Source organism: Podarcis melisellensis, assembly GCF_964234715.1.
Source record: "Podarcis melisellensis genome assembly, chromosome: 5".
In the NCBI taxonomy this organism is placed as follows: domain Eukaryota; kingdom Metazoa; phylum Chordata; class Lepidosauria; order Squamata; family Lacertidae; genus Podarcis; species Podarcis melisellensis.
Window position 1 is genome coordinate 29059773 of NC_138537.1, and position 26372 is coordinate 29086144.

The 26372-nt window shown below is 39.5% G+C and overlaps 1 protein-coding gene across 5 annotated transcripts; it reads right to left on the reverse strand.

Annotated features, from left to right (window-relative positions):
• Window positions 1-773: 773 nt before the first annotated feature.
• RHBDD1 (rhomboid domain containing 1) lies at window positions 774-26372 on the reverse strand. Of its 5 annotated transcripts, none has more exons than XM_081910572.1 (8): window positions 26259-26367; window positions 23989-24056; window positions 18122-18592; window positions 17408-17540; window positions 13660-13748; window positions 12728-12781; window positions 10616-10735; window positions 774-928 (listed from the first exon to the last, which is right to left on the reverse strand). In XM_081910572.1, exons 3-8 carry the CDS (start codon window positions 18552-18554, stop codon window positions 816-818), a joined length of 942 nt encoding a protein of 313 aa, XP_081766698.1. In that variant the 5' UTR covers window positions 18555-18592; window positions 23989-24056; window positions 26259-26367; the 3' UTR covers window positions 774-815. The 5 variants fall into 5 exon arrangements, with proteins under 5 accessions (XP_081766698.1, XP_081766697.1, XP_081766699.1 ...); XM_081910571.1 differs by having other exon boundaries at window positions 18122-18595; XM_081910573.1 differs by lacking the exon at window positions 23989-24056 and having other exon boundaries at window positions 18122-18595; window positions 26259-26359.

A 26372-nucleotide genomic window follows, 5' to 3' on the forward strand; every position in this document is an offset into this window, starting at 1 on the left:
TTTACACACCATAATGTTTAGTTCTTAAATTATACTGAAAACAATATGGATGGGTTTAACCAATCAGCAGATCTAAAGAGGGCATATCCTAGCCAGATATAAGCTGTTATCTAGAAGACCTAAACTGTATCTTGAACTTTTCTGAGGCACATCAAATTCTGTTCCAGAGCATTTGAGATGTAAATGCTATGCAGAGAAGCAGCTGGCAGAAGCTTCCACACTGAGCTCAATGTAAAGCAAGACTCAGCATTATCCAACAATGAAAAGCGTGCCACAAGCCCATCTCACTCAAGTGAATGGGTGCTGCCCACGTATAGTTCCTGCACATCTCTCTTCCCTTTCATGTCAATTGTGCTTGCACAGATATTCCAAGTCAATTGTACTCAGAATTTTAAGCATTCCAAATAGAAAATAAACATTTTCATTATACATTTGCATCCACACAGTATGTATTCAAAACACAAGCAAATGTGTTTTTACAATATAATTTACAATATAATTGTAAATATAATACAAATATAATTTAAGAACTGAGTTTTGTGGCGCGAGAAATCCCCTTTGGTTTTGTCTGCAGTGTCTTTGAATGTAACTCCAAAAGGAAGTACCTTGCAGGGTGTAAGGGTTTAAAGAAACTTTTTCAACTTCACTTTTAACTTTGGAAGCCCAGAGGCAAAGCAAGTGCACATTTTCCACACACCCTGGTACAATAATTTGCAGGAAACATTATTTTCTGAGAAACTGCTAAACTGATAAAGATTGGACAGTGCTCTAGCAACTGGGAAGAGCCCTTTATATATTTTAGAGACCAGAGAATTTTACCACCTCTCAAATCGATTAAGTCTTTGCCTTCTAAGTTCTTCAACTGATGGCTCTTCTGGTGGAAGCCAGAAGCCGTAGGGTCTCCTCTCATTGCTGTAATGTCTTGGGCCTGTTAAGAAAAGCAAATACCAATCACTGTCATCTTCCGAAATCTACAACAGGCATATTTCTGAGGATTTTTAACATATAGTTTTATAATGTTAGGTCAGACCCAAATCTGCAAGCTGCTGCTGCTAATATACTAGGCTTTATAGTATGTGTAACAATTCTGAGTCAAAAGAAAGACTTGTCAATGGAACAATTTACGCTTTCTCATCAATTTGACACCCGTCCCCTTGAGATTTCTTACATTGGCTCCTCTGTGATGAAATGCATCAACTGCTGTAATAAAAAGGGGTGACCACCACCCCCATACACATACACACCTCATATCCCACACTAGTTTTCAGTCAGTGCTCTCTTTTTGTCTCCCATAGAAGACATATAGCAATCAAATTTTCCAACCCCGAGAAGAGAAAAGAAGTTCAGTTTAAGCTCTCGCTCTCAAAAGTAATTTCTTCTATTGCTGAAAGGAATTTCCAGTGGAACAAATAGTTTGTGGCCATGCAGTGTTGCCTGAATATTTAAAAAAACCTGTCTGTGTTCAATTATCATTTTGGGAAAAAAGAACAGCAATTGCTAGCAGTTTATGGACGAGCTAAGATGCAAGTCAATTTCATGAGAACAACAGGATACTGAGACTTCCTAAAGCAGGGAAGAGGTGAGCTCCTCTTCCCAACTACACATCTATGATTTTGTCAACTAGGGTGACCATCCAAATAAGTGAAGAAGGATGGCTCAGAGAGTCATGGTCTTTTGCTTTTGAAAAAAAATTGGGCAGTGAGGTCATTTTAGGTCCAGAGTGATGGTGAACCTAAGATTTGTACCTTTGCATTAGCTATTACAAGTTGTGCTGACTACCAACAGTTTATAGGCAGCTTTAAAAAGGACTAGACAAATTTGTGAAAGGTGTAGCTAATAATAATTGAAGGACCTGACAACTAACTGAAACATCCATGTTCACAAGCAATGTCTCTCTGAATAGCAGATTCTGGGAAGGGCCAGAAGGGCCATTATTGCTATGCCTGAGCCTCTGGCAGGCTACTATTAGAAATGGGATGGACCTTTCGCCTGATCCAGCAGAAGAGTTATTAGGCATACAGGAGACAGAACTGTGCATGAAGCGGTGGCTCTCTGAGGTTTCTGCATGATCAGCTGAAGAGCCAGGCTGTTTGGTTTAAATGTCTCTGCCTTGGGTGTTTAGTTGTATTATTTTAAAACCAATTTTTGTTGTTTATATTGTATGGTCATAAATCTTCTTGAGAATTATGTGAAAGGAGATGAGCAAAGCAAAACAACAAATCAAGCATTTGCACAGATCACTTCCTATGTTTTTCCCTATGTTTTTATTTTTATCTGTAAACCGTCTTGAGGCCCTGTCTGGGAAGAAGGTGGGTATAATTTTTTATTTTTTTTTAAAAAAATTATAATGTCAATATTATCTTGTTCATTTAGAGGAAATAAGCAAGAACCATACAATTTACTACAATTAGAATATTTATTTACACAAAATGGAAGAGTATTTTTTAAAAAATGACATTGCAGCCTACAGTGCCAATATGCAGTTCAATATGCAAAACATAGGGCCCTTCCAAGCCCACTTTGCTTGGACCATAACCTTAGTTACTAGCATGAGGATAGCAAGGGACAGCTAAAGGTGGGAAATTTCCTTATATGGATGTTTGAAGCAAGAAACCCAGGAGAACGAAGGAAAGACTGAAACAATCAGAAATGAGAAATGTTCATAAGCAAATAATTGTAGTTCAGATCTCACAATTGCTTTAGGTGAGCAAGACTTGTGTAGTACAATGGGCAGAAAGGAGGACTGATTAAACACAATAATTAATCACCTTGAAGAAAAACGAACACTATGCCTGCTATAGAGGAATGGCTGATAAAACTCATGGACTTGGCTGAGATGGCAAAGTTAACACGTTTAATTAGAGAAAAATTATTGACATTTATTCAGGACTGGAAACTTCTTACGGACCACTGTAAACGTGACAGCAAATGTGTCAGATATGCACTGATTTTTCAGAGTAAAATGTATCTGTGCCTAAAGTAAATACAAAGACAAGGAATCGAATTTAGCATACACTTTAGTATGTATGGGAGGTTTCTACTGCATCTAAACATCAAGAATTAAAATAGTGACTGCTCTAGTGAACAATATTAATTTAGATGCTGATCATGCTTCAGGAGTTCCAGGAGATGGCACCAGAGGCTCACAGGCAACACATTAGAGGAAAGTAGGACAAACTCCAGTCAACAAAGCATTCCGCATAGTAAGCAGAATTAGGCTTATTTTGAAACAGATGGGCTCTACAGAAGCTGCAGCACTGAATATTATAGAGTTGTTTATTGTCTGGCTGGTTTGAAACCCAGGGATTATTTGCTAGCAACTAGCACTTTCTGTGTCACATCGGGTTTCATCTAAAACAGAATAAAGTGAAAGCCCACTGGGATATATAGATATACATTTTTTCTACTAATCCACTGTTGAATTCAGAACTGAAACTTGCTATTATGTGGTCTATTCAGCACAGGAGTGCTTTTTTTCTGGAAAGATTAGCAGCATACCCGACATCCTAACCCTGATGTAGAACAGCTAGCTAACAGATTTTGTCAGAGCTGGGAATTGCACAGAAGTACTACGAAAAAATATTTACCACTGTTGGCACTTGTTTTTGAAACATCATTTTGAACACCCTATATTCAATAGCATAAAGAGATCACCTTGGAACTCTCGAGTGCATTGTGAGATGGTCATACTCTAAAAAAGGGTTGTTAAATTTGCAAAGCAACTAACACCCTTCCCAATCATGAGTTGGGATAGAGCATGAAGAACACTTCAGTCTAGAAGTTTTAAAAGATACAGTTATTGTATGCCACCGACTTGCACAGTATATCACAAAACCCCTGTCTGTTACTTGTAGAAGAGTTAATAAACTTTTGTTCAGACTACAATGTTATCTAAGAAATAGTAACATGAGGTGTGAGTCATCAAAATTCCACAATAAAACTATTAGCATTACGAGAACAGAGGGTAGTTGGAATGCAACAGTGATAATAAAACGGGGGACTTGAATACTTGAGAAATACAAAATGAGTAAGAAAATGTATTTTACTGAACCAAAGCACTCAATCCAACGTGCTCTATAAATGCTCTTGCAGAGATTGGTCCAGTAAAAGAGGCTGTAAAAGGTTATAAAAACACAGAACACATGATAGACCAAAACCCAATTAACTAAGAGTGCCTCAACTACAAATTTTGCCAACTATCTTTACTTGGTCTTGACTAGATGCAACTTCAGCTGACTCATTCTTAGTCACAGCTAGACACTCCATAAATGTGATGGATTCAGTTCAATTTATCATGGGCTGGATGGAGGAATCCTCATAGAGCAGGATAGTTAACTGGTGGTCATCCAGATGTTGCTGAATTGTGACTCACATTATCCCTGACCATTGGGTAAGCTAGCAAAGCTGATTAGTGCTATAATTCAGCAACATCAGGAGGGCCACAGATCCCCTACCTGTCCTAGAGCATAGCAAAGCCCAGTTCTACCACCATCCACAATTTGACAGTGAGGCTCTGCCATTATAGGGAAAGGGAGGCCTGTATGCACCTCCATATCCAATTTGGTCAAGCTAATTCAAGGAGCTAATGAACATGGGGCCATAAGATGCAAAAAAACAATGTTCTCAGGTTATAGAAGGTAATACTCTGACCCTGACAAAGGGATTCCTTGGATGGTCCTAAGAACAGGACCAATGGGTTCCAGAGTAGTACAAAAAATTATTCAGCATGATCATCATGAACTGATCTCATCAGGATGGACATATGTTCTGTCATGCTAGCAAAGAATCTCAAATCAGCCGATTACACTAATGCTGCCCTGTACAACAACTCTAGGCTTTCTTACTATAACTTTGGAGACCTATATGATCAATTTCATCCTTCCTACAGGGAGCAGCAATAGGAATAGCACAAGTCATTGACCCAGGAAGTATCACTTTCTAGCATTTCTTGGGGACATCAGGAACTACCTAGAATAGGTGAAAGTAGGAAACATGTGGCCCTCCAGATGGATGACAATGTTCATCATCCTGGACCACTGATCATGCCGACTGGGCTGATGGGAGCTGGGACACCAACAATATCCATGAGGAACCTGCATAAGAAACTGAAGGTAACAAACCCAAGAAAATCCTGATAGGTAACACAAGATGTTTACGGCCTTTCTTGTAATGTTAAAATGTCTGCTTGAACACATAATCCAAATGTTTATTTTTATGTATCATTTATGTATCCCCAAATAAGATTATGACGTATCATTTGGCTTCAGTGAAACATTTAGGGTTGCCATATCTTGAAGAGCAATTATGGATCGCTATGACAACTCTCATTTTACATACCCATGAAAAAGAGGCCATGTCCTAGAAAAAGAGGACATATAGCAACCCTACAATACCAAGAATGTTGGTTTATAACTTCAGGCAAGGAACAAGCACTAGAAGCAAACAAAGGTTTCTTTTCACAAAAATCTTGTTTGATAACAAACAAGCAAAAAACCCAACATATAAAAATGTGGGGGGAAATGTGACCTGTAAATAGACTGCTTTCTGTCTAGGATGTTTTCTTCCTGGTTGCCAACAACTTATTTCTTAAAATAAAATTTAAAAAGTGTTTATTATGGAAATAGCAAACCAAACACATTTCACAAAGTCCAAAAGAAAATAACCTTGAAGGTCATTTTGAGGATTAATTACTACGTGCATGCAAAACTATGAAGAGTTTTACAACTTGCTCAGAATCTCTCACTGCAATGGGTAAAGTTATTAGGACAAGAGTTCTTTCTAAACACGTGTCTGTAACATGTAGATTTCACAATGAATTTCATAATCAAATACTTTCATAACTGGTTGGAAATTCCCCCCCCCCCAATTTATCAAGGGGACAAATGAACAGTTTTAGTAACATTTGAACAACTGGCACCAAACGACAACCTCGGTTTTGGCTTTAATTCATCTCAGATGAGAGACTGTTTATTCCCTAACAACACTGTTTGGTCTTGCTAATTATGTTGTAATGCCAGGGCATTCTTTCTTGTGTGTCCAAAGTTCACAAAGAGCTTCTGGGTACTGTATAAAGAATACATAATGCATTACCCAGCAGTTTTTCCCCCCTATTGGCAGTACAGCTGGGCTTGTCTTTCCAAACAAAAAACAGCAACGTATACGACAGCACTCTATAAAAGACACACTGATATTACATTCAAGTTGCGGGTGGGAGGGAAATGCTTCTTCACAAAAAAAACAACAACGGGTATTTAAAATGCGTACAAAGCAGAAATGGGCTGAATAAATAAATGGGAAGATCTTGGCAACGATTATTGCTCCCTTGCACCTTTTTGCTTAGTCTTCAGCATCACTGCCATTTTTGTTCCAAAGGATGACAAATAAACGAATTGGTATAAGTGATATGGTCCCCTGTAGCTATCCTATTTCATTAGGAAAGAAGGAAGGAAGGAAGGAAGGAAGGAAGGAAGGAAGGAAGGAAGGAAGGAAGGAAGGAATCCTTGAAAGAAAGAAAGAAAGAAAGAAAGAAAGAAAGAAAGAAAGAAAGAAAGAAAGAAAGAAAGACATCCTTTTATGTCCTATTCAAACCCCTTCATCAGGAACAGGGAACAAGAGCAAAACATGTCAGAGATGTCACCTGGCTACTTAGCCAATTTCCACATGAACATACAATTCAGAGATGCTTCTTCTACAAACTTCAAGAGAGGTTTCCAATGGCATGGTGTGCTACTGTACATGAATAGCCTGCTGCAATAAGACACCAACCACAGAGAACAATTTTTTCATAGTATTCACTGGTTCCCAGGGCCTATTTGGACACTCTCCAAAGGTCGGCTTTCCCTCTGAAAGCATGGGGTGGGGAGCATAAAGGTGGCAAAGTGCACTCTGTGTGGGTGGAAGGAACACTAAAAAGACCTTCAGAGATTAAGTAGATCCAAAGTCCTCAGAAAACACTGCAGTTTCTAAGTGAGGCACCTCCAGGTCTCCAGTGCAATTAGAGTAGCTCAATAAGAGATCTAAGTTGTAATCATCAAACACAACTATATAGGTATATGCACATGGGTGACTTTCACAGGTGCACTCCCTGAAGTCACACTACAGAACTACTCATGTCATTTCAACCCCCCACTAACCGACCATGCAGTTATTTCCGTGGAGCAAACAATAATTTTCTCCTTCCAACTACTATGACACTATCCCTGATCCAGCATCAATAGCTTGACTGTGCAAACGTTGACTGTATTCACAGGTAACATTAGTCCAAGGTGTGTAGTTGGTTTATATCCTAATGTGCACAATTTCACACCAAGTCAAGGCTCATGGTTTGTTGCTCCTAGTCAGACAAATTAAGTAGTAAAACTGGAGCACTCAAGCTGTGTACACCAACACATAGCTCATGCAAATTATGGTAAACAGCCACACATACCAATGCAGCCAGCAGGAATGTGAGGGAAATTCATTTAACTTTGTTTCTCTCATTATAGTTATAACTTCTTCCCCATATAACTTCTTCCCTGAATACCATACAAATCAATGCTCTGGATGACAAGGTCTGCACACCAGCAACTTGTTGGCTGGCTTTGTTTTGTAGAAGCACAACTACTTCAAGGAACTGAATGTTTGCTTGTGAATAAGTGTAAGTCACCACAGACATAATCCAATAGGTGTTTTCAACAGCCATACAAGAATATACTCACTGCTACAGTGGAACCTCGGGTTGCGAACGTGATCCGTGCAGGAGGCACGTTCACAACCCTCAGCATTCGCAACCTGCGCACACACACAGGTTGTGATTTGGTGCTTCTGCACATGCGCAGAAACCCGGAAGTAACCCGTTCCTGTACTTCCGGGTTTGGCGCAGTGCGCAACCCGAAAATGCTTAACCTGAAGGTCTGTAACCCGAGGTACCACTGTATTTCCGCAGTAGTAGTCATACTACTGGTGGCTAATTTTGATTTCCCCAGATCAGAACTCTATGAAAAGCTGAAAAAGTGGCTTGACTTGAAACTAAATTACTTAATTTCAGCAGGAAAGCAAAAACAAATCAAACGTATTACAACATCTAGGAGTGCTAAAACTGCCTCTCCTCCAAAGGCACTAAATATATTCCTGCCCCGATCTTCAGACACAAACTTGCATTATCCCAAATACATTACTTCCCTTCTTGAAGAAGTAGGCTTCTAAGCAGAGAAAAACTCTTCTGATTTTATTTACATCACTGAATGATCCAACAGAGCAGGGCTACTTCTAGGTAAGTCTCTCTTGGCTAGTGTTTCTATACTGGATAAAGAATCCCAACCAAGATAGACTTCTTTCCATTAACATTCTGCTTACTTAGACATTTTATATTACATGGTCAAAACAGTTAAGTAATGTTTTGCTGTACTTCATTGATTTTACAAGATGAGCCAAACCCATAATTAACAGGTTTATTTGTTTTAGATTTTAAGCATATCTTAATAACAGTGTGTCAGTGAGCTAACTATGGTTGTGGGCAAGATATCTTAACAAAAACAAAGTCCAGCAGTGTCAAAACAAGATCAAGTATTATATGACCATGTTGTTGGTACCCTCCCTGTTTCTATGCCATACCTTGTATAGAGACATGTATTTTTTTTTAAGTTCCTGTGTGGCACAAACATCCATTTCAAAGCCCTGATAGAGGAAACCAAAGGAATATGAATATGATTTTTTTTTATCTGTGCACAATATATTTTAAGATTTGTGTGCCCACATTTCTGTGATGTTCATCTGTTTCCAATTATTTGTTTGTATTGACTGTATCAGAGACACACCATCACTGACATCTTTTATCTCGTTAGCAACTTCAATGTGTATTATTAGTAACGGAATTTACTGACTTTTTTGTAGTAATTTTCATGTGGGAAGTAAACTAACACAGCTGTGGCTTTGTAAACAGAAGCCAATCATAAACCACTGTATTTCCTGGGAACACAAACTAATGAGCATCCAGAGCTATTTAAAACCATTATTGAACACTATATAAGAGGCAGAGCACTTGGCACTTCCTGCATCCTGGGCCAAGAATTGGAGGATGTATGAAAGTTTTAAATACTTGCATTCTAATAGGGAGAAAGCTGAGATATTACAATCAACTACTGAAACTACAAAGTTTTGAGTTACACAAAGCAGAACTGGAAGATCTATCTATAAGTGTGAATATGAAGACAAGTAGCCATTTAAGATGGACAGTCATCAAATAGCCAGAGATAGGGTCTTTTGTCCAGTGGTACCCAGACTGTGGAACTTCCACCACAGGCATATTTGCCTAGCACCAACATTATAATATTTTCTATGCCAAACAAACACTGTCTTATCCTCCTGATTCTCTGATGGCAAATAATACAGATAGGATTATTATTTCAGCTGCTCTTCTGTATATTTGAAGCTGGTTTAAAAAAATGATTTGTAGGGTGCCTTGAAGACCAAACTTGAAAGAAAGGTGGGTTAATTTAAAAAGAGAAAAAAGAGAGAGAAAGGGTCACTTTAAACTGTTTTGTGGAAAATCCATTCAACATGGAATGAGTGGTAGGAGGAAGGCTAATCCTCAAAAGCTACAATTGCTATTCCGGTAATTGTTCTTGCTTTTACCAAGGTTATAAATTTTAAATTCCAGACATGTCTTTAGAAGATGATGCAAGTTATAGTTTCAGACAGTCCGAAGTTAGCCACACTCCAGTGATATGATACAATCACCAGGGTAGGAAAAAACAAGATTCCACCCCCCTGCCTGAAGGGACAATTTACCCCACAGCTGAACTCACATTATTCCAATCACTATGAGCTGCACATAAACAGCAAGAGTAACACCACACCACACCATGGTGTCATAGAGCTGTCTGCTCTGTAGACATGATTATGCAAATATGCTCTCCCACACACTATGGAGAAGCAGAAACCCTTCAGCCTCACCAGCCAATACCACCCCTAGCATTTGACAAACAGATGTTAAGTGTGAAGCAAAACACACCCAGAGTCTAACCCGATTGAATTTTTTAAAAGCTTTAATTAGAATAATTATTAAAATAGTAAACGGTCAGACTTTAAACAGACTCAATGCACAACATATAATAATAGAAAAAGTCAGCGGCTAACTAAACAAATATGATATAAATATTAAATACAGGCTGTGCAGAAACATCCAGCCTTATTCAGTAAAAAAGTCTCAATCATCCCCAAACCCTAAAGCGAGAGAGACTGGTTTTTAAAACCTCCACACACAAAACCTCAAACTCAGAAATTATTTTAGTAATTCGTCATTGGTTTTTGACCAATTTATTCTACTGTTTACTCTTCAAATAAAATCATTTACAAAACAGCAGCGGCATTTCCAGGCTCCCTGCCTTCTAGGTCCTAATAGTAAATTTAAATTGATGGTCCCATATGCCTTCAGACATGTTGTTCCAGTGCATCTTTAAGATAGGAGTGCCAAAACCACCTAAGTGTTTTAAGACTAGTCTGCAAGCCAACACTGCACCTGCTACTGAAAAAATGAACCATGAACAAAGTTAAACTTCGAGAACAACAGGAAAAAAAGAAAATACAAATTTATGAGGCTCTGCATAGGTTCTCAGTAGAAAGTGAGATTCCTTACCTCTATCATTCAGACTATTTCTGAGGGCCCTTTCAACCTGTTCTTCTTCATTCAGTCCACCAGTATACATGCTGTAATCTCTCGTTGAGTGCGATGGGTAACCTGGGTGTCTAAAATTCTCTACACAGATCACATACAGAGAAAGAAAGTGTGATACCACGAGTGACTACTATATCAAATTACAGTACTGAATTTGCTCTACGTTTTCCCTCAACCCTCCGGAGCAGATTTGTAGAGGGTATGGGGGTGTGGGGAGAAAGAGAGGAAGAGCAAGTTCCATTCCTCAAGTGGAAGTATTTGTGCTAGTGGTAGAACCTCACTGGATACTGACCATTATATCTGTAACTTGCTTTTTAAGAACTAAGAGGTAGGTAATAGTGCAAGGAAAAATGCTGTGAATACTGTAGTAATCACAAAAAAGAAAAAGAGTCTATTAAAGCCTGTTGCAATTCAGCTAGGCCCTAAAAGGATGTAAACCCAACTTTTTTGCACATGTCCCTATTTGCACTGATAATCACACATGTAAGTGGATTCTGTATGTTTGATTCCTAAGCCCAATCCAGCAACTGAGTCTACACTCTGTGTGGTCTAGTAAAAATGTCTAGTACTCCAGTGATAGCTTGCAAGGGTGAGCCAAGAGCTGAATTCACCCATTGGATGATCTCACTTCCCCATAAAATAGTTGATCAACACAATTCCAATTTCTTTTATTAGGCTGCTGTGTGTGCTCAGCATGATCAGGGTGTACATGAATAATGGTACTTTGTTTGCTCTTTTTATTCATGAACAAGGATAATCATCTTCTGGTAAACAGAGCAGCAATTAAAAGACCAGCATAAACCAAAATGCTCTCCTTTCCACTTATCATTGAGAGAAAGCTCACCAGCCCTAACACACCTGGTAATACAGGACATCCTGGCCAGGCAGACCTCTCAAATTCTGTATTTCCCCGTGTATAAGACAATTTTTATTATTATTTAAAAATGTTTAAAATTGTGGGTCGTCTTATACATGGATAGTGCAGAGGGAGGATGGGCGATTGGTGGCAGCTGCGAGAAGACTGTCAGTGGTGATTGGGCGGGTGATTGGTGGCTACAGCAAGGCCTGCTGGTGATTGGCTGCCGCTGTGGCGATTGGGCGGGTGATTGGTGGCTGCAACAAGGCCTGCTGGTGATTGGCTGCGGCAGTGGCAATTGGGCGGGTGTTTGGTGGTGAGCAGGCAGATGATTTGTGGCTTCAGCGAGGCATGCGATTGGCAGCGGCAGTCAGGCGGGTGAGCAAGTGTCCCTGCACTGCCTTTGATGCAGCTGCCTGTCTCCACCTTGCCAGGCAGTGCTCCTTTAAACTTCTCTGTTGAGGGGAACACAGCCGCACACTCTGCAATGGAAAAGAATGATGGAATCTGCAGCCCTGATCCCACTCCTGCAAGCAGGATCTCTCAGCTGGGAAGCGGGGGCTTCATGTTCCCCAGCTGAGCAGCCCCCATCTCGCTTCTGCTCACCGGAACATCAGGGCTCGCTCAGTTGGGGGCAGCAGGATTTCCTGCCTACAGCTGAGCAGCAGGCTGGGGCCAGCTGCATTGTCCCCAGCCCACCAGACGCTGAGCTGAAAGCGTCTCAGGTCCCACCATGAGAGCTAAGGCAGTTTCTCCCAGTGCCTTGCCAGCTGGGGCTAATGCAGCTTGTTTCAACATTGCGGTTTATCGCCAAACTGCGATGTTTTGCTGAAAACAGATCGCGATGTTGAAAACCTAAGCCCATCCCTAATCAGAGCATGTGTGGGCACACACACTCACAACAATATCAGAGCCTCAACTCCAAAACCACCACAGCTACACGCTTTATAAATCTGGTTAATGGAAGGAGAATGAATGCATGTCAGCTACATTGGTGAGCAATCCTTACCTTGTGGCTAAACCCAGTATAGATCAAACACCATACTTCCCTTGACTCAGAGGGCAATGGTATTCAAACATTTACATTCCTGACACTGAGAAAAAGGCAGAGGCACCACAAAGCAGATTGAAGCACTACAGAAACAGAAGAGTGCTCCAATCTGCTATTATATTTCCTGAGCACTTTCAGATAAGTGAGTACAACCTAAGTTACTTACCTGTATTGTATCTGTTTCTTTGTTCTGAAAAGTCAGTTTGAGAGCGAAAGCCACCTAGCAAGAATGTATTTAATATTCATAAGAATTTATCATATTGCCCTTTTACAACTTTGAATTTGACAGATTCATCTATCTAGAAGTATAACTGTTACAATTCCATCCTGTTAACATGTCTATTGAGTTTTGACAATTTTCTTCTAACAAGCTGAACAGCAATACCTAAGATGAGGTGGGAAAGGAGGATACTGAAACTGTAGGGGAAATGTCCCTCAACTGCTGTTTGCAAAGCTAGCATATCTATTTTATTTAGAACATTGTACTCTGTTTTAGTGGCAGCCGCCACTAAAATACAACAAAATACATAGGACCCCTGTCTTGCAAATGTGCCTTTAAATTGAAACATGTAAAAGTATGCTGTTCATGAAGGACGGCACTTGTTAGTTCAAGTTTGCTTACGAAAGCAGAGCTGATTCACATGCCATTTGTGTTCAGGGTATATTCCTCCCTGCTATACTGTTCACATACACATTATGTGCAGGAGGACATTCCTTGCAAAGACGATCCCTTAAAGTGAATTCATGCTGGTTTCTAAAACACACAACAATCATTCCCCTCTCTATGATAGATACGGGCACCTTGTCAAGGCTCTGCTATTGTGTGTCCACATGAATAACCCACACAAGAACAGTTCAAATGCTCCACTTTAAATGAGAACTGATGTATCTAATCTCCTATAGGATAAATTATAATGTGTTAAGGATTTGTCAAACTATTCCATGTGAACGTAACTGCAGATGCAAAGCCACACTTAATGGACAGAAACACCACATAAGGATGGCTTGAAACTTATGAAGTAAAAGCTAAGTATTCATGTTCAATTCAATTCACTGAAATGTGAATTATTGGTAAGACTCAGGGTCATCATTCCATACCTGAGCATGCTTTCATGAGCATCTTCAGAGGTCCCATGGTGTACATTAGCCCAACAAGAATACCTGCCAGATGCCCTGCAAAAGAGGTCCTAAAAAGAAAGCAATCCTTTGTGAGAGGTTGTATTGCTCATGATTAGATACATTCTGTACCCTCATTATCCCAAATCAGACCAATTAGTCAGTTTGCAGCCTATGCTCCACTTGGTGCATTTTAAATTGTGAAGACTTTAATATAACCAAAGGAACAACATGTATTTCACTGTCCAATTTTTTGGGGAAATAATGAGCGAAAAGAACACTGTGGTCTTTATGGATTATTTATGATCCAATAGGGCTCCTCTGATGTACTAACTTGTACAGCCATATTCAGAGACTTTATTAATTCTGCAAATTCCAATACAGAAAAAGTTAGGGTTTACCTATCAATTAAGAACTATTGCTCACTTACTGACAGGTGCATCAAAATGGTTAAGGATTTTCACAAGAAAGAAAAAACTGAAACTTGGCACAAATCTGGTCTGAGACTTTTTTTGCACAGACAGATACTAACTAGTCAAAAAATTAATTTAGTTGGAAAAGATTAAAAATTAAACAACATTAGCATGAAAAAATATCACTGAAAAAATATTGGGTGTTTGCAAGCTAATTGTTCTTTTAAGCTAACTTCAAATAACAAGTTACTTTAGATGATAGATAGATGATAGATAATTAGATAGAGAAATGATAGCATTCCAGGGGCAAGAATCATGTAGTTTCCAAGACATTTAATATTCAAACTAATTACTCAGGTTCCCTAGGAAATTAGAGACACTAGGGTCCTTAGTGCCCAGGGCACTTTTTTCATTCCAGATGGCCATGAGGAAGGTTTTCCTCATAGAAAAACCTCCCTACAGGTAAGCATGCGGGTTGGGGGGTGTGAGAGAAGCAGTGGCAAGGAGTGATGGCACTGGAGAAAGCTTGGCTCATAAAAAGCTGAGGAGAGGAATTACTGAGTTCATCATTACAAGCCTCCAAGTCACTTGAAAATCCCCTTTTAGTATCCAACTGTAGCTAGAGTACTAGGCATACACCAAACTAGAACTTGCTAGAATTTTAACCATGTCTCTCTTCCACATCCATTCACAAATGGCCAAAATGCACCATAAGCATCCTTCCAAAACACTCCAGTCGCCTTTTATTGGGCTGAAAGCAGAAACTGTAGCAGCTTGGACCTATGTGGCTCTGCTTCTTCACATTTCTTTTATCTGCTTGTTGAGGGGTAGAAGATGGGTGTGAACATTTTCAAGTCACATCTCTTTTGTTTTGCGAAAGTTTGATCTGGAAAAGTTCAAAGAGTTTTGTCTTGATGGAGACTTATATCTGAGACTACATCATTAGTTGACCTCCTTTCTACTGAGAGGCCAGATTAAATAAAGTGTGCTTAAAAACAGAGTGATAAAAGAATGGATGAACTGACTCCTAGTGCGAAAATCCACAAAACTTCAAGCCAAGAGCGGGAGAAAGCATAGCCTATCATGGAAATAAACCCATGGTAGATACAGCCAACTGCACAATTTATGTTCTTTATTGCTAAATTAAAACTATACAAAGTAGGCTGTGTAGTAAAGGATAATAGAGTTGAGACAGCATTTGAATGCAAATGAGCCTGGATTAAACAAAAACCAACTGATTTAAAGCTGTTCTGTACAGAAAACTTCTATTGTTCCTTACTGTTAGCTAGCATTCCCATTTCTGGTTATTTTGCAATTAAGTTGAAGTGTTGAATAAGGATTTGCCAGCCCGAATTTGACTAAAAGTGGTGGTTCTCCAGTTAGCATCATTCAGAACCTTTTCTTCACTCATGACAGAAAGCAGGGGAAGGAAGGAACCCTATGTGGCACCAAGAAAATACCCATTTCCTGCACAGTATTGTGTATCTCTAAAAATTAATTAAAACATTCTAGTCCTTCAACATACAACAGAAGAAACTGTTTCCAAAACACCTCTTGCTAAAAAGCATTGCTACACTATAGAAAAATGATGCCAATTGCATTCCTTACTTGATATTCTGAATACATGAGACTGTTATCAGCAGTTGTCATGGAATCAGCCATCACGGATTATTGCATCTTATCCTATCAGGCTATTACCTAACAATGACAGACATTGTTCTTTGTACAGGGTTGGTAACAACAATTTCCAAACAAATTAAGGTGACTCTAATCAGTAAAGCTTGCAGATAAAATTAAAATCCAAGCAAATACCCTAATCCTGGCAATGAAAGCCACCCCTACAAGATCTTATAGCACTTCTTGGAGATTCTCAGGTTCAAAAGCCAAGTCAACTCTTCCAGTGGGGTATGAATCTTCTGATTTGGAGGCAGCCAACATGAACACACTTACCAGTTACTGTATATTATACTGGCATAACAAAAAGCAGACAAGGATTAAGCAGGAAAAGAACATGTTAAAACGTTTGCCCAGTAAAATGTTTGCCCCTAAGAGCTGGATTTAGCAGCTCTCAGAATAAAAAATGCTATAAACAAAGAGATTGCCACTCTTATATTAAACATTTGACCAGTGATTTTGCCTACACTGGAATAGAAGAGGATGATGGTTGGCACATCCCATTCTGAGCACTTGTTGATACAGCAAGCCTCAAGGGGATAATAAAAGTTTATGTGCACTTGCAATTCAACACATTAATAATGGTAGCCATCCTCTAAAGTGGAGAGGAAAAGGAATTCTTACTTAAGTAAGTGAATTTGTGAGACGAAAAAATTTGTAACTACAGAAAACGAACTGTATATGATGAGTATGATGCATCAGTTCACACATAGTGGCAAGACAGAAGAATGAGTGGGATGGTAGAGGGAGTTGGGAAAGAAACTGAGTGAAGAGCAGGTGTGATTTGAGAAGGGTGAGTCAAGGAAGCCAAAAATGAGTTGGGGGCGGGAGAGTTGACAAAAAAGAACCTTTGTGGGGAAAGGAAACAAACACACCCCTTGAATTGGAGAGGGATAGAAACCTTTCCTACTCAATTTTTCAGCTCAATTTTTAAGTTTAAGATGAATTTCTGCACCCTGGCTGCTTATTTTTCCAAAAAAGACCCAACAACCCAGTTTGGGTTTGTGATTATTTTAAAATTGCTATGTTCTAAGCAGTAAGAAAGGATAGAAAAGAAGTATGAAAAAGAAAGCCTGCTTAAATCAAAACAATCTGCTTGGATTAAAAAAACAACACTTCAGTGTTTGGAAGGAGTAAGTCACATAAACCAGAAAGTATAGAATATGTGGCAAGAAGGAGGGTGAAACACTGTTAAAACTGATGTTAAGAGTAGGGTGCTCTGAATCAGGAAGCAAGCACTGCAAACTAGCAGAACTACAATGGGCATAAACGAGACATGATTATCAGTGATGTGCTAAATGTAGTTCCTATGCTAATCTATGCCTAATCTATGTCTCAAAAACTCACAAATTGTAAATGTCATTAAAAGCTCAAAGGTACAATAAAAATTGATTCCTATGCATATTTTATCATAAAAATGTGCTGTTTTACTTTATTGTAAACAGCCCTATTTCTTTGAAATGAAATAAATACATTTTCCTCCCCAGAAAGCTTCTCTGTATATGCCATTTGAACATGTTCCCCAGTTTTCTTATAAAAACATACATTCCAGAAGGGATGCAGGCTTTACTCTATTCGTAATGACATCCATATAAATATATAATTATTTAACGCAAGTTGTGGATAAGTCACAGGATACTTACCCAGGGTTCAGTAAGTGAATTGCTACAAGTTCCAACCAACAAGCATATTTATTGGATATAATAAATCCCATGACGTTGCTTGATCCACCTGGGTGATAGTAGTTGTTAAGAACTTTCAAAGCAAATAATACTCCTGAATCAAAATGAAGCAGAAAAACATATTAAGAGAAATTCTCATGTAATATGAAAAACAAAGAACATAGAAGTTTTGCTGTTCTTAAAATGCTTCCGTGCTCCATTAAGTGTCTTTGTTCACACTTCAAACAGATGAAAAGACAAACACGACTTTCTGCAAAATAATTTATCTCGGTATGGGTTGTAGCGGCATATAAATATGAAAATCTAGCTGCATGTGCATTTTAATGATTTTATTTTGAGTTGTCATTTTAAAAAAAAATACGAGGAAGTACATCAACACAAGAATCTGGTTATGTTCTTCAAGATTATTTAAATTTAGGGCGCAATCCTAAAACTGCATCTGTTGGGATGATTGGGGAAAATGCATCATAAGCATGCCCACAAAACAGAATGAAGCTAACAAAATTAGTTATGTAACTGAAAATAAGTATGTTCATAAGTACCTTGTGCTCATCATGCCCTTCAAGAACATGATTTTAACTCCAACTCCTAAATGCAAAGTATGATCCTTCTTTAGAAAAGCTAGCATTTCCAGTAAAAAATATTAATCTTGTGAAAAAGCAGTGGATATATTACCTGAAAAGCCAACAGCACAACTCTGTTTGTATGAAGGAACATCCAGAAGTTCTGCAAGGGCAAATTCCAGAAGCATGTACACAACTCCAATTAGCAGAGAAAATATTGTAATAATATATCCAAACCAAAAACTTCCAAGCCTCCTCTCCAACTTAATTCCTTTCCAAAGCAGGGAGACCATATTAAAATATAGATGCCAATCATCCACATGGTGAAATGGTGAAAGATACAAACGATGCCAATCTCTTCTGTAAAGACACTCGGTGACACTGATGCATGTTTTGTCCAGTCGTTTCACGGGTTGTAAAAAGAGAAAAACGTTTGCTGCCAAAGTGGCAAGTGTCACAGGTGGAATGTTAGAAACTCCAACTTGGAAAATCTGAGAAAGTAGCAGAAATAGTCCAATATTTGAACCTTTCTGTCTTCGGTGCATAATCACTTCTTTTACTCAAAGATATTGCCACTTGAATACTGCTGAAATCCAAATATAGAAATGGAAGAATAGTAATATGTTTGCAATAATTATAATCAATAACAAAACTTTAAACAGGAAGTTCATACTGGTTTTCTTGTATACAACTCACAGCAATGGAGAACAGGTTTTTATAAAACCACTAAATGTCTGTGGGGCAGGGGAATAAATTGGTAGTGGCTAATGTCATCTAAGAAAAAAAGTTCAGCTTCTTAAGTATGGCCCATATAAGAGAAGTAAGGGGAATAAGCAGCACAAGAAGAACACCTGCAGTTCTGTAGGAAAAGTGTATTTTACCCCAGTAAAATAGAGGTGGGAAAACCTTTCTAGCCCAAGCAACAAATGTTCATTTGTTCACACATCCCTCTGTATTCTCAATCCATGGAAGCAAGGAGCATTATCAGAATTCAATGAAACACTGCAGGTAAGCAAAAATATTAAGGAGGGTGCAAAATTGGGCTGTGAAGGAGGGGATGTGGCTGGAGTGGAGGCGCAGCCTACTGAGAGACCCAAGAGGCAGATGGAGCCACCTGTAGGGCAACATTTGGCCCTCAGGTCTGAGGTTCCCTATCAATGCAGTAAAGCAATGAACAGTTCCTCTTAATTGTCTGCAATATTTATAAATTTTATAGAGTTGTAAGTTCTTTCAGTCAATAAATTATTACATTTCCATATGGCTAAAATGCTATTTCTAAACAAAGGATAGTACTTTGTTTTCCGATAACACACACATATTTAAGCAAGGATCTTATAAGAGGCATTCCCCCTGTGTGAGAGAGAGGGGAAGAGGACTCTTTGGAGATGGCATTTAAAGAGAAAGAGAAAGAGAAAGAGAGAGAAGAGATTGTTTGTCTAAGTATGCTGCCTAACTGAAGAAACTTCCTCAATTAATAAACACATCTTTAATAAATTAATATAACAGTCTTAGGAAGAGGTTATGATGACTTAACTGAAGTTTGTCAGCTCATAGGATATTTAAAACACAAAAATATTAAAGCTGTAATGTTTAATGGATTAATCTGTTATATATTCTTTGGAATAAACATGCAAAGAATCGAGTGGCATGAATTAAGAAACTTGATTTGATTTTAACTTTACCACTGAAATCATTGACACTTGTTTATCAATAGTCCCATTTTGGCTAAATAGCTGTCATAACTTGGTATCCTAGTTCACGATCAGTATGTGATACTAAAGGTTGCATGCAAAAGCACATATTAAGAGACTTGGTGCCAAAATACACAAGAAAGAAAGAAAGAAAGAAAGAAAGAAAGAAAGAAAGAAAGAAAGAAAGAAAGAAAGAAAGAAAGAAAGATTTGATGCAAAGTAGTGGGATAATAATAATAATAATAATAAAATTTTATTTATACCCCACCCATCTCGCTGAGTTTCCCCAGCCACTCTGGGCGTCTCCCAATCGAGGGCTAAAAACAATACAGCGTTAAATATTAAAAACTTCCCTAAACAGGGCTGCCTTCAGATGTCTTTTAAAGATAAGATAGCTGCTTATTTCCTTCACATCTGAAGGGTGGCGTACCACAGGGTGAGTGCCACTACCGAGAAGGCCCTCTGTCTGGTTCCCTGTAACCTTACTTCTCGCAATGAGGGAACCGCCTGAAGGCCCTCAGCGCTGGATCTCAATGAGTGTTCTTGCCCCCACTTAACATTTCCCTGTTCCAAACACTGGCATCGAGGATTGTAGCCTTTATCCCCCTACCCACAGGGTTCAAAACACAGGTAAGTATGCATTCTGATTGTGAAGTAGTGGGGAGGGGGAGGGGGAGAAAAAGTGCAGTTGAGAAGGCTATTTAGAGTGCAGAAGCAGCAGGGAAAAGTTTACTCCAGGTTACTTGTCTACCCCAAATTTTCCCCTCCCAAACTGCTTTTCTATACAAAGTCCCACATCAGGGCTCGGTTTCACACATTTACACATTAGTCCTTGTAATGAATTGAAGCTAGAAACCAAAACAGTTATTCTGGAACACCTCTCTGGTGTTTTTGGAATGCAATGTATTGTCAACATAACATTTCCAGCTACTTAAAACATTCTTCTTTCAACCTCTGCTTTGCTTATTAAAAGGCTAATGAAGTTTTAGACAATGCAGGATTTATTCTGTTTCCTACAATGATTTCCAAAACATGCCAAAGCTTTCAAAATGTACATACTTACAGAATAATCTTCAAGTAGATGTTTGTCTTTAACTTAAAACTGCCACGTGCCTACATTTTTGTCACCTACACAAGATAAATGTCTGCAACTACATATTCTAGGAATTTTATTGTTCTGCATAAGCTGATGAAAGATGCATGTTTAAAACTGAACAACAGTACTCCCATTTTCTTTGGTTAAAAATTTTTTTTGTGTGTGTGTGTGTTAGGACGCTGAAGAATCATGCACAAAGAAAAATAGCAAAGTAATATAAGAAAGCAAAACAAGATTTTCATGGTGCACCATCTTGAGTTCCTAGAAGAAAAAGATGGGATATAAATGCAGTAAACAGGAATAAGAATAAAAAATAAATGTAAACTAATTAATTAACAAAGAGGTGCTCCATGGAGGGATGCTGGAGAATTCTGGCAAAAACAGAAACTGGAGTGGAAACTGCTGATGCTTGCTTTTGCATTCCATGTCTGGAATGGAAAGGAGTCCAGTGGTTGCAGTTGGTATTCACTGTTGTTGCTTTCAGGCCATAAATTATATGCAGTTGATTACATTTCCCACATTGTGTTTTCCTTTGGATGGGCATTGCTTGTGTTTTTTTGTTTTTTTAAACATAAGTTGCTTTTAGCTTTTTACTAATAAATAATATTTAACAATAAAAGAAAGCAAATCAAGTGTAGAAAAATAATTCATCTGCACAACATAAAAATGAAACCAGATTACACGTGCAACTCCATCTCCATCGTCTGCATGTTTACCTGGAAGTTCCACTACATTCAACCCTATATCTGCACTAGACCAAGGCCATAAAACACAATCCTAAACACACTTACATGGAACTAAATGAATTTAGGACTGGTTTTCAGGAGCACAACACTAATCAAAGCTATACTAACAATTTAAGAGTGCTTCATGGCTTATACAATCCACAGCAGAAAAGAATGGGATTACATTTGTAATCTATTCATTGGGTGTGTTCAGATGTAATGCCCGCACTGAGCCTCAGGCTCAACCATTTCCCCTCTGGTTTGGCTGCAAGGAGTTCAGAAGCTTTCGTTTCTGGTTTGAATTAACCACAGTTTAGCATTACATTCAAACTGTGATTATTCTGAAGTATGTGTTGTTGAAAGGAAAGACCTTCATAAATCATAGTTTGAAGCTTCCTTGTAGTTTCAAACAAACCATAGCTAAAACTATAGTTTAGTGTTAGATGCAACCTTTAGTTGTGGTTAATCAAAAACTCACTGTGACGACCAAACACAGATGTTGCTTTTAAGGCAATACATTAATATTCAGCCCTCATGTGGTGCAATGGGTCAGTGCATCTGACAGTTAACAAAAAGGTTGGTGGCTTGAATCTACCCAGGGACAGCTGTGGGAAGGATTCCTGCACTGCAAAGGGTTGGACTGGATGATCTTTGGGGTTCCTTCCAACTCTACAATTCTATGATTCTAACAGTGCAATTATATACATATCTACTTATAAGTAAAGGGACGCGGGTGGCGCTGTGGGTTAAACCACAGAGGCTAGGACTTGCCAATCAGAAGGTCAGTGGTTTGAATCCCCGCAACGGGGTGAGGTCCCTGCTCCTGCCAACCTAGCAGTTCGAAACCACAAAGTGCAAGTAGATAAATAGGTACCACTCCGGCGGGAAGGTAAACGGCGTTTCCGTGCGCTGCTCTGGTTCGCCAGAAGCGGCTTAGTCATGCTGGCCACATGACCCGGAAGCTGTACGCCGGCTCCCTCGGCCAATAAAGCGAGATGAGCGCTGCAACCCCAGAGTCAGTCAAGACTGGACCTAATGGTCAGGGGTCCCTTTACCTTACTTATAAGTAAGTCTCATTGAGTTCAACTAGGTATATCTTCAGGTTAGTGGGTATAAGATTGCATAGAATCAGAGTTGAAGGGGAACCTAAGGGTCAACTAGTCCAACACCCTGAAATGCAGGAATCTCAACTAAAGTACCCACGACAGAAGGCCATCCAACCTTTGCTTCCAAACTTCCGAGGAAGGAGAGTTCACCACCTCTTGATGGGAGTCTCTTCCACAGTCAGTTGCTCACAAGTATATCATGGGGGACTTTGTCAAAAGCCTTACTGAAATCAAGACGCACTATGCCCATGGCATTTTTTATTCACCAAGCTTGTAATTGCAATATAACTGGATAATGTCATATTGGGTCAAATTCCAGAAACTTTTTAAAAAGTGTCTCTCCACACTAGTTTGGAAGAGCTACAACATCTGATCCTAAAGACACAGAGCTATGGAATGATGAGTATTATGCAGGCATTTAGGATCTGTGCAGTAGCTTGACATTTTTCCCAACTCCATTTCCTTTTATCTTAGACTTTTCATGAATAATGCTGTTTGATAGCTTGTTAAGACTCACTTGCTTTTCAGAACCATGCATGTCATAACTTGCAATGGAAAAGCAATGAGGTAGTTCAAAAGAAATCTTCCAAGGTAAATTATGTAAATAATTTGTAAGCATATTTTTGCTTCCAGGAGCTGAATCACACAGGGTGAAATTCATTTCAGCTGAATACTGAATATTAAATATAAAACAAGGGTCATTTTCTTAAGCAAGTTCTTGCAATTTTTCTCGGCACTTGAGGGCTCACTTTTAAATGACAGATCTGCTTGTACCAGGATGCAGTCATTAAGAGACTCGCTTTAATCATCTTAGTGCCTAGGTCCATTAAGATCAAATTTCTATTGGACCATATATACTGGTGATATCAGTTTTGGTAAACTCCTGTCATAATTTTATCTAGCCACTACTTGTAATGTACCAGGGTGTAAGTCACATAAGCAGAACTTATGACTGGCATTACACATGATGTGTAAAAGGTAGTCAAAGGTCTTATTTGTAACAAATCACATCACACTTACAGCATATATGCTAGTAACTAATTACTGTACCTGAACTTAGTAACTAAGCACAACTGCAACATCACTTCAGAAAATGCTACTGCAACAATAGCTGTGGGCAGTGTGTAACTTAAAAGTTATCCAAAAAGGTTCTTAATGTTTTTCTAACTTAAAACAGGCAAATTAATACGGTACAAATCTGGCATATTTTGAAAATGCCTGGCAGATTTGAAGAATATAAACAGGATACAGGTTATCACATTGAAAACAGAGTAAGATTCTTCACTGGCAACAGAAAGGCACTTTGCAACTTTCACCTGCTATAGGATTGCAGTAGAGCAATAAGCAATGCAAATGCATACCTTTGACATTAATTTGATCAAGAAATAATGGCAATCTCAACCTGACAGAAGCAGTAAATTCCATGTACCTAGAATGAAGGAAAGAATGAATGAATGAATGAATGGGAGAGATCAGTAACATTAATATCGAGAATATTAATACCTAGCCCTTCACCATTATCTTGGCTACAAATGTTAGCATAAACTTGATTACGTATGTTGCACCTGGGGTTATTAATGACTTCTCATCTTTTTGTGGGGAGGCAGAGAAATGGATGACAGATCTCTCCACAACAACGCTAATGAAGAGGTGTATGGACCAAAGTACACGTGACACCAGAGATATGTGAATATTAATCCCCTTATCCCCCACCTTTTACAATGAAGAGTCTGTCAGTGGGCTGAGAGGAGTGTGAATTAGGGCTTTCCCACTTTTCTTTCCTCTGCACTTTCCAAGCACGGTCCCTGCTTTAAAGCTCCATGTGCTCTTTCTGTTTGCTCTAGCGCTTTCCTCATGAAACCCATTCTTTACCACTGAATCAGAGCAAGTGGCAATCCATGGAAAACCTGAATTGCTGTTTGTTGCGCTTCAGCTATAGAGTGGGTTTTCACAGGGAAAGCTCTGGGGTGGGGGGGGGGGGAAGAGTCATTGGGCACAGAGCTTTAAAGCGCAGGCCTATGCCTGGAATGCTGTGTGGATAAGGCCTATGATAGGCTATGATACTGGAAGACTGGCTAACTCATTTTCCCCATACAATTTTCTCATTGTGAAGCACCACCCAACATGGTAAATGTACAAATGCCCATGTGATAAGAGGGGTATGCTATTGAGTGCAACAATGATAACCAAAACAGCACAAATAATAATAAGAAGAAGAATAAGAATAATTTTTTATTTATACCCCGCCCTCCCCAGCCAAGGCCGGGCTCAGAGTGGCTTACAAGCAATAATAAAAACAAGATGAATGATTACAACTTAAAAACAAAAATAAAATACAACATTAAAATAATGGAACATTAAAATATTAAAATGTAGCCTCATCGCAGGAGGAGAAGGAAAAGAAAGGGGAAATAAACACAGAGCAAATCCAGGCACTTGTGCTACAATAGTACTGGAAATCAAATTTAAGTACTGTAGTGGCAAGTAGAGGAAGAGTGAAGGGCCAGGAAAGGAGTTTGTGCTACTAATTTAACATCCCATTGTAAGAAACTAATGCCAAATATTAGGCTCTCTTTGTTGAAAGCTGTCAGGTTTCTATAGCACAACAGTGTTTCTGGCAGGTTGTTTAAATCTTAAGTATTGTTTGCTTAGCCCTCACCACATACCTTTATTTATTATAATTTATTACTTGTGGAGTGTTTTCCACTGGGAGAGTGGCCTGGCACTATCATTCTCTGCCTTTACATTGGAAGCAAAAATCATTTTTATTTACCCAGACCTTTGATTCTTAATTTGGAGACTACTTGGTTATGCTGGTAGCCTTGTTTGTGCTCACCCTTTAGTGGGGTAGGCAGGATTTATCATTTCCAAATATATGGATCAGAATTTTTGGTTGTTTATTGCTGTTTTTACCTCTGGTCTTCAGGGGGGGGGGTTTTGCCTTCACTCTTCTTTTTTAAGCTTTGAGGCATTTGGCACCCAAAGCAGCAAATACATATAGCCAACAAAGACGGGCTACTACCACTCACGAATAACCTTGAGCCTGCTTCAGAAGGGCTACTGGACCTTTCTATTTGGGCAAACTTGTGGAAGAAAAGCATTTGAGCTGATGGGTTGGTGGAGTGTTTTGTTTTGGACGCCATGCAGGCATGGCCAAACTTGGCCCTCCAGCTGTTCTGGGACTACAATTCCCATCATCCCTGACCACTGGTCCTGTTAGCTATGGATGGTGGGAGTTGTAGTCCCTAAACAGCTGGAGGGCCAAGTTTGGCCCTGCCTGCCTTAAGACAGATAAAAGGAGCAGGGCGAAGTAAGCAAGGCAGGTGGACCCAAGTGTACAGAAAAGCACGGAAGCGCCGCTCCTCCGACGCCACCATCTCACGGCCTCACAGCTAAGACACATTAGAGGACGGGGGGGCAGAACTGACGTGCCCCCCAGCTCCAAAGTACGGACAAGACTGGGGGGGGGACACGTCTCCCGACTCCTCAGTCCGACGGCTCTACTTTCCCTTCAGGAGAGGGAGGGACAAGGAGGGAAGCGGCTCCCCACCGCCTCACACGCTCAGGTTAGGCTCCTGAGCGGGACCGTCGCAGCAAACAGACGCTCCCCCTCCTCCCATAAAAAACTTACGTTCTGCGAGCGAGCGCGCGGCTGCAGGCGGGAAAGAGCAGCCGCGCCGCCGCGCCACGTGACTCGCCCGAGGCCCAATCAGAGCCCAGGCAAAGCAGGGGGAAAGCACTGTGA

Coding starts and splice junctions, on each gene's coding strand:
- RHBDD1 (XM_081910572.1), bottom strand. CDS start 18,554: ATGCACCGAAGACAGAAAGGTTCAAATATTGGACTATTTCTGCTACTT. Junction 13,749..17,407: donor ATTCACTTACTGAACCCTGG/GTAAGTATCCTG, acceptor CTTTCTTTTTAG/GACCTCTTTTGCAGGGCATC. Junction 929..10,615: donor AAATAGTCTGAATGATAGAG/GTAAGGAATCTC, acceptor TTTTCTTAACAG/GCCCAAGACATTACAGCAAT.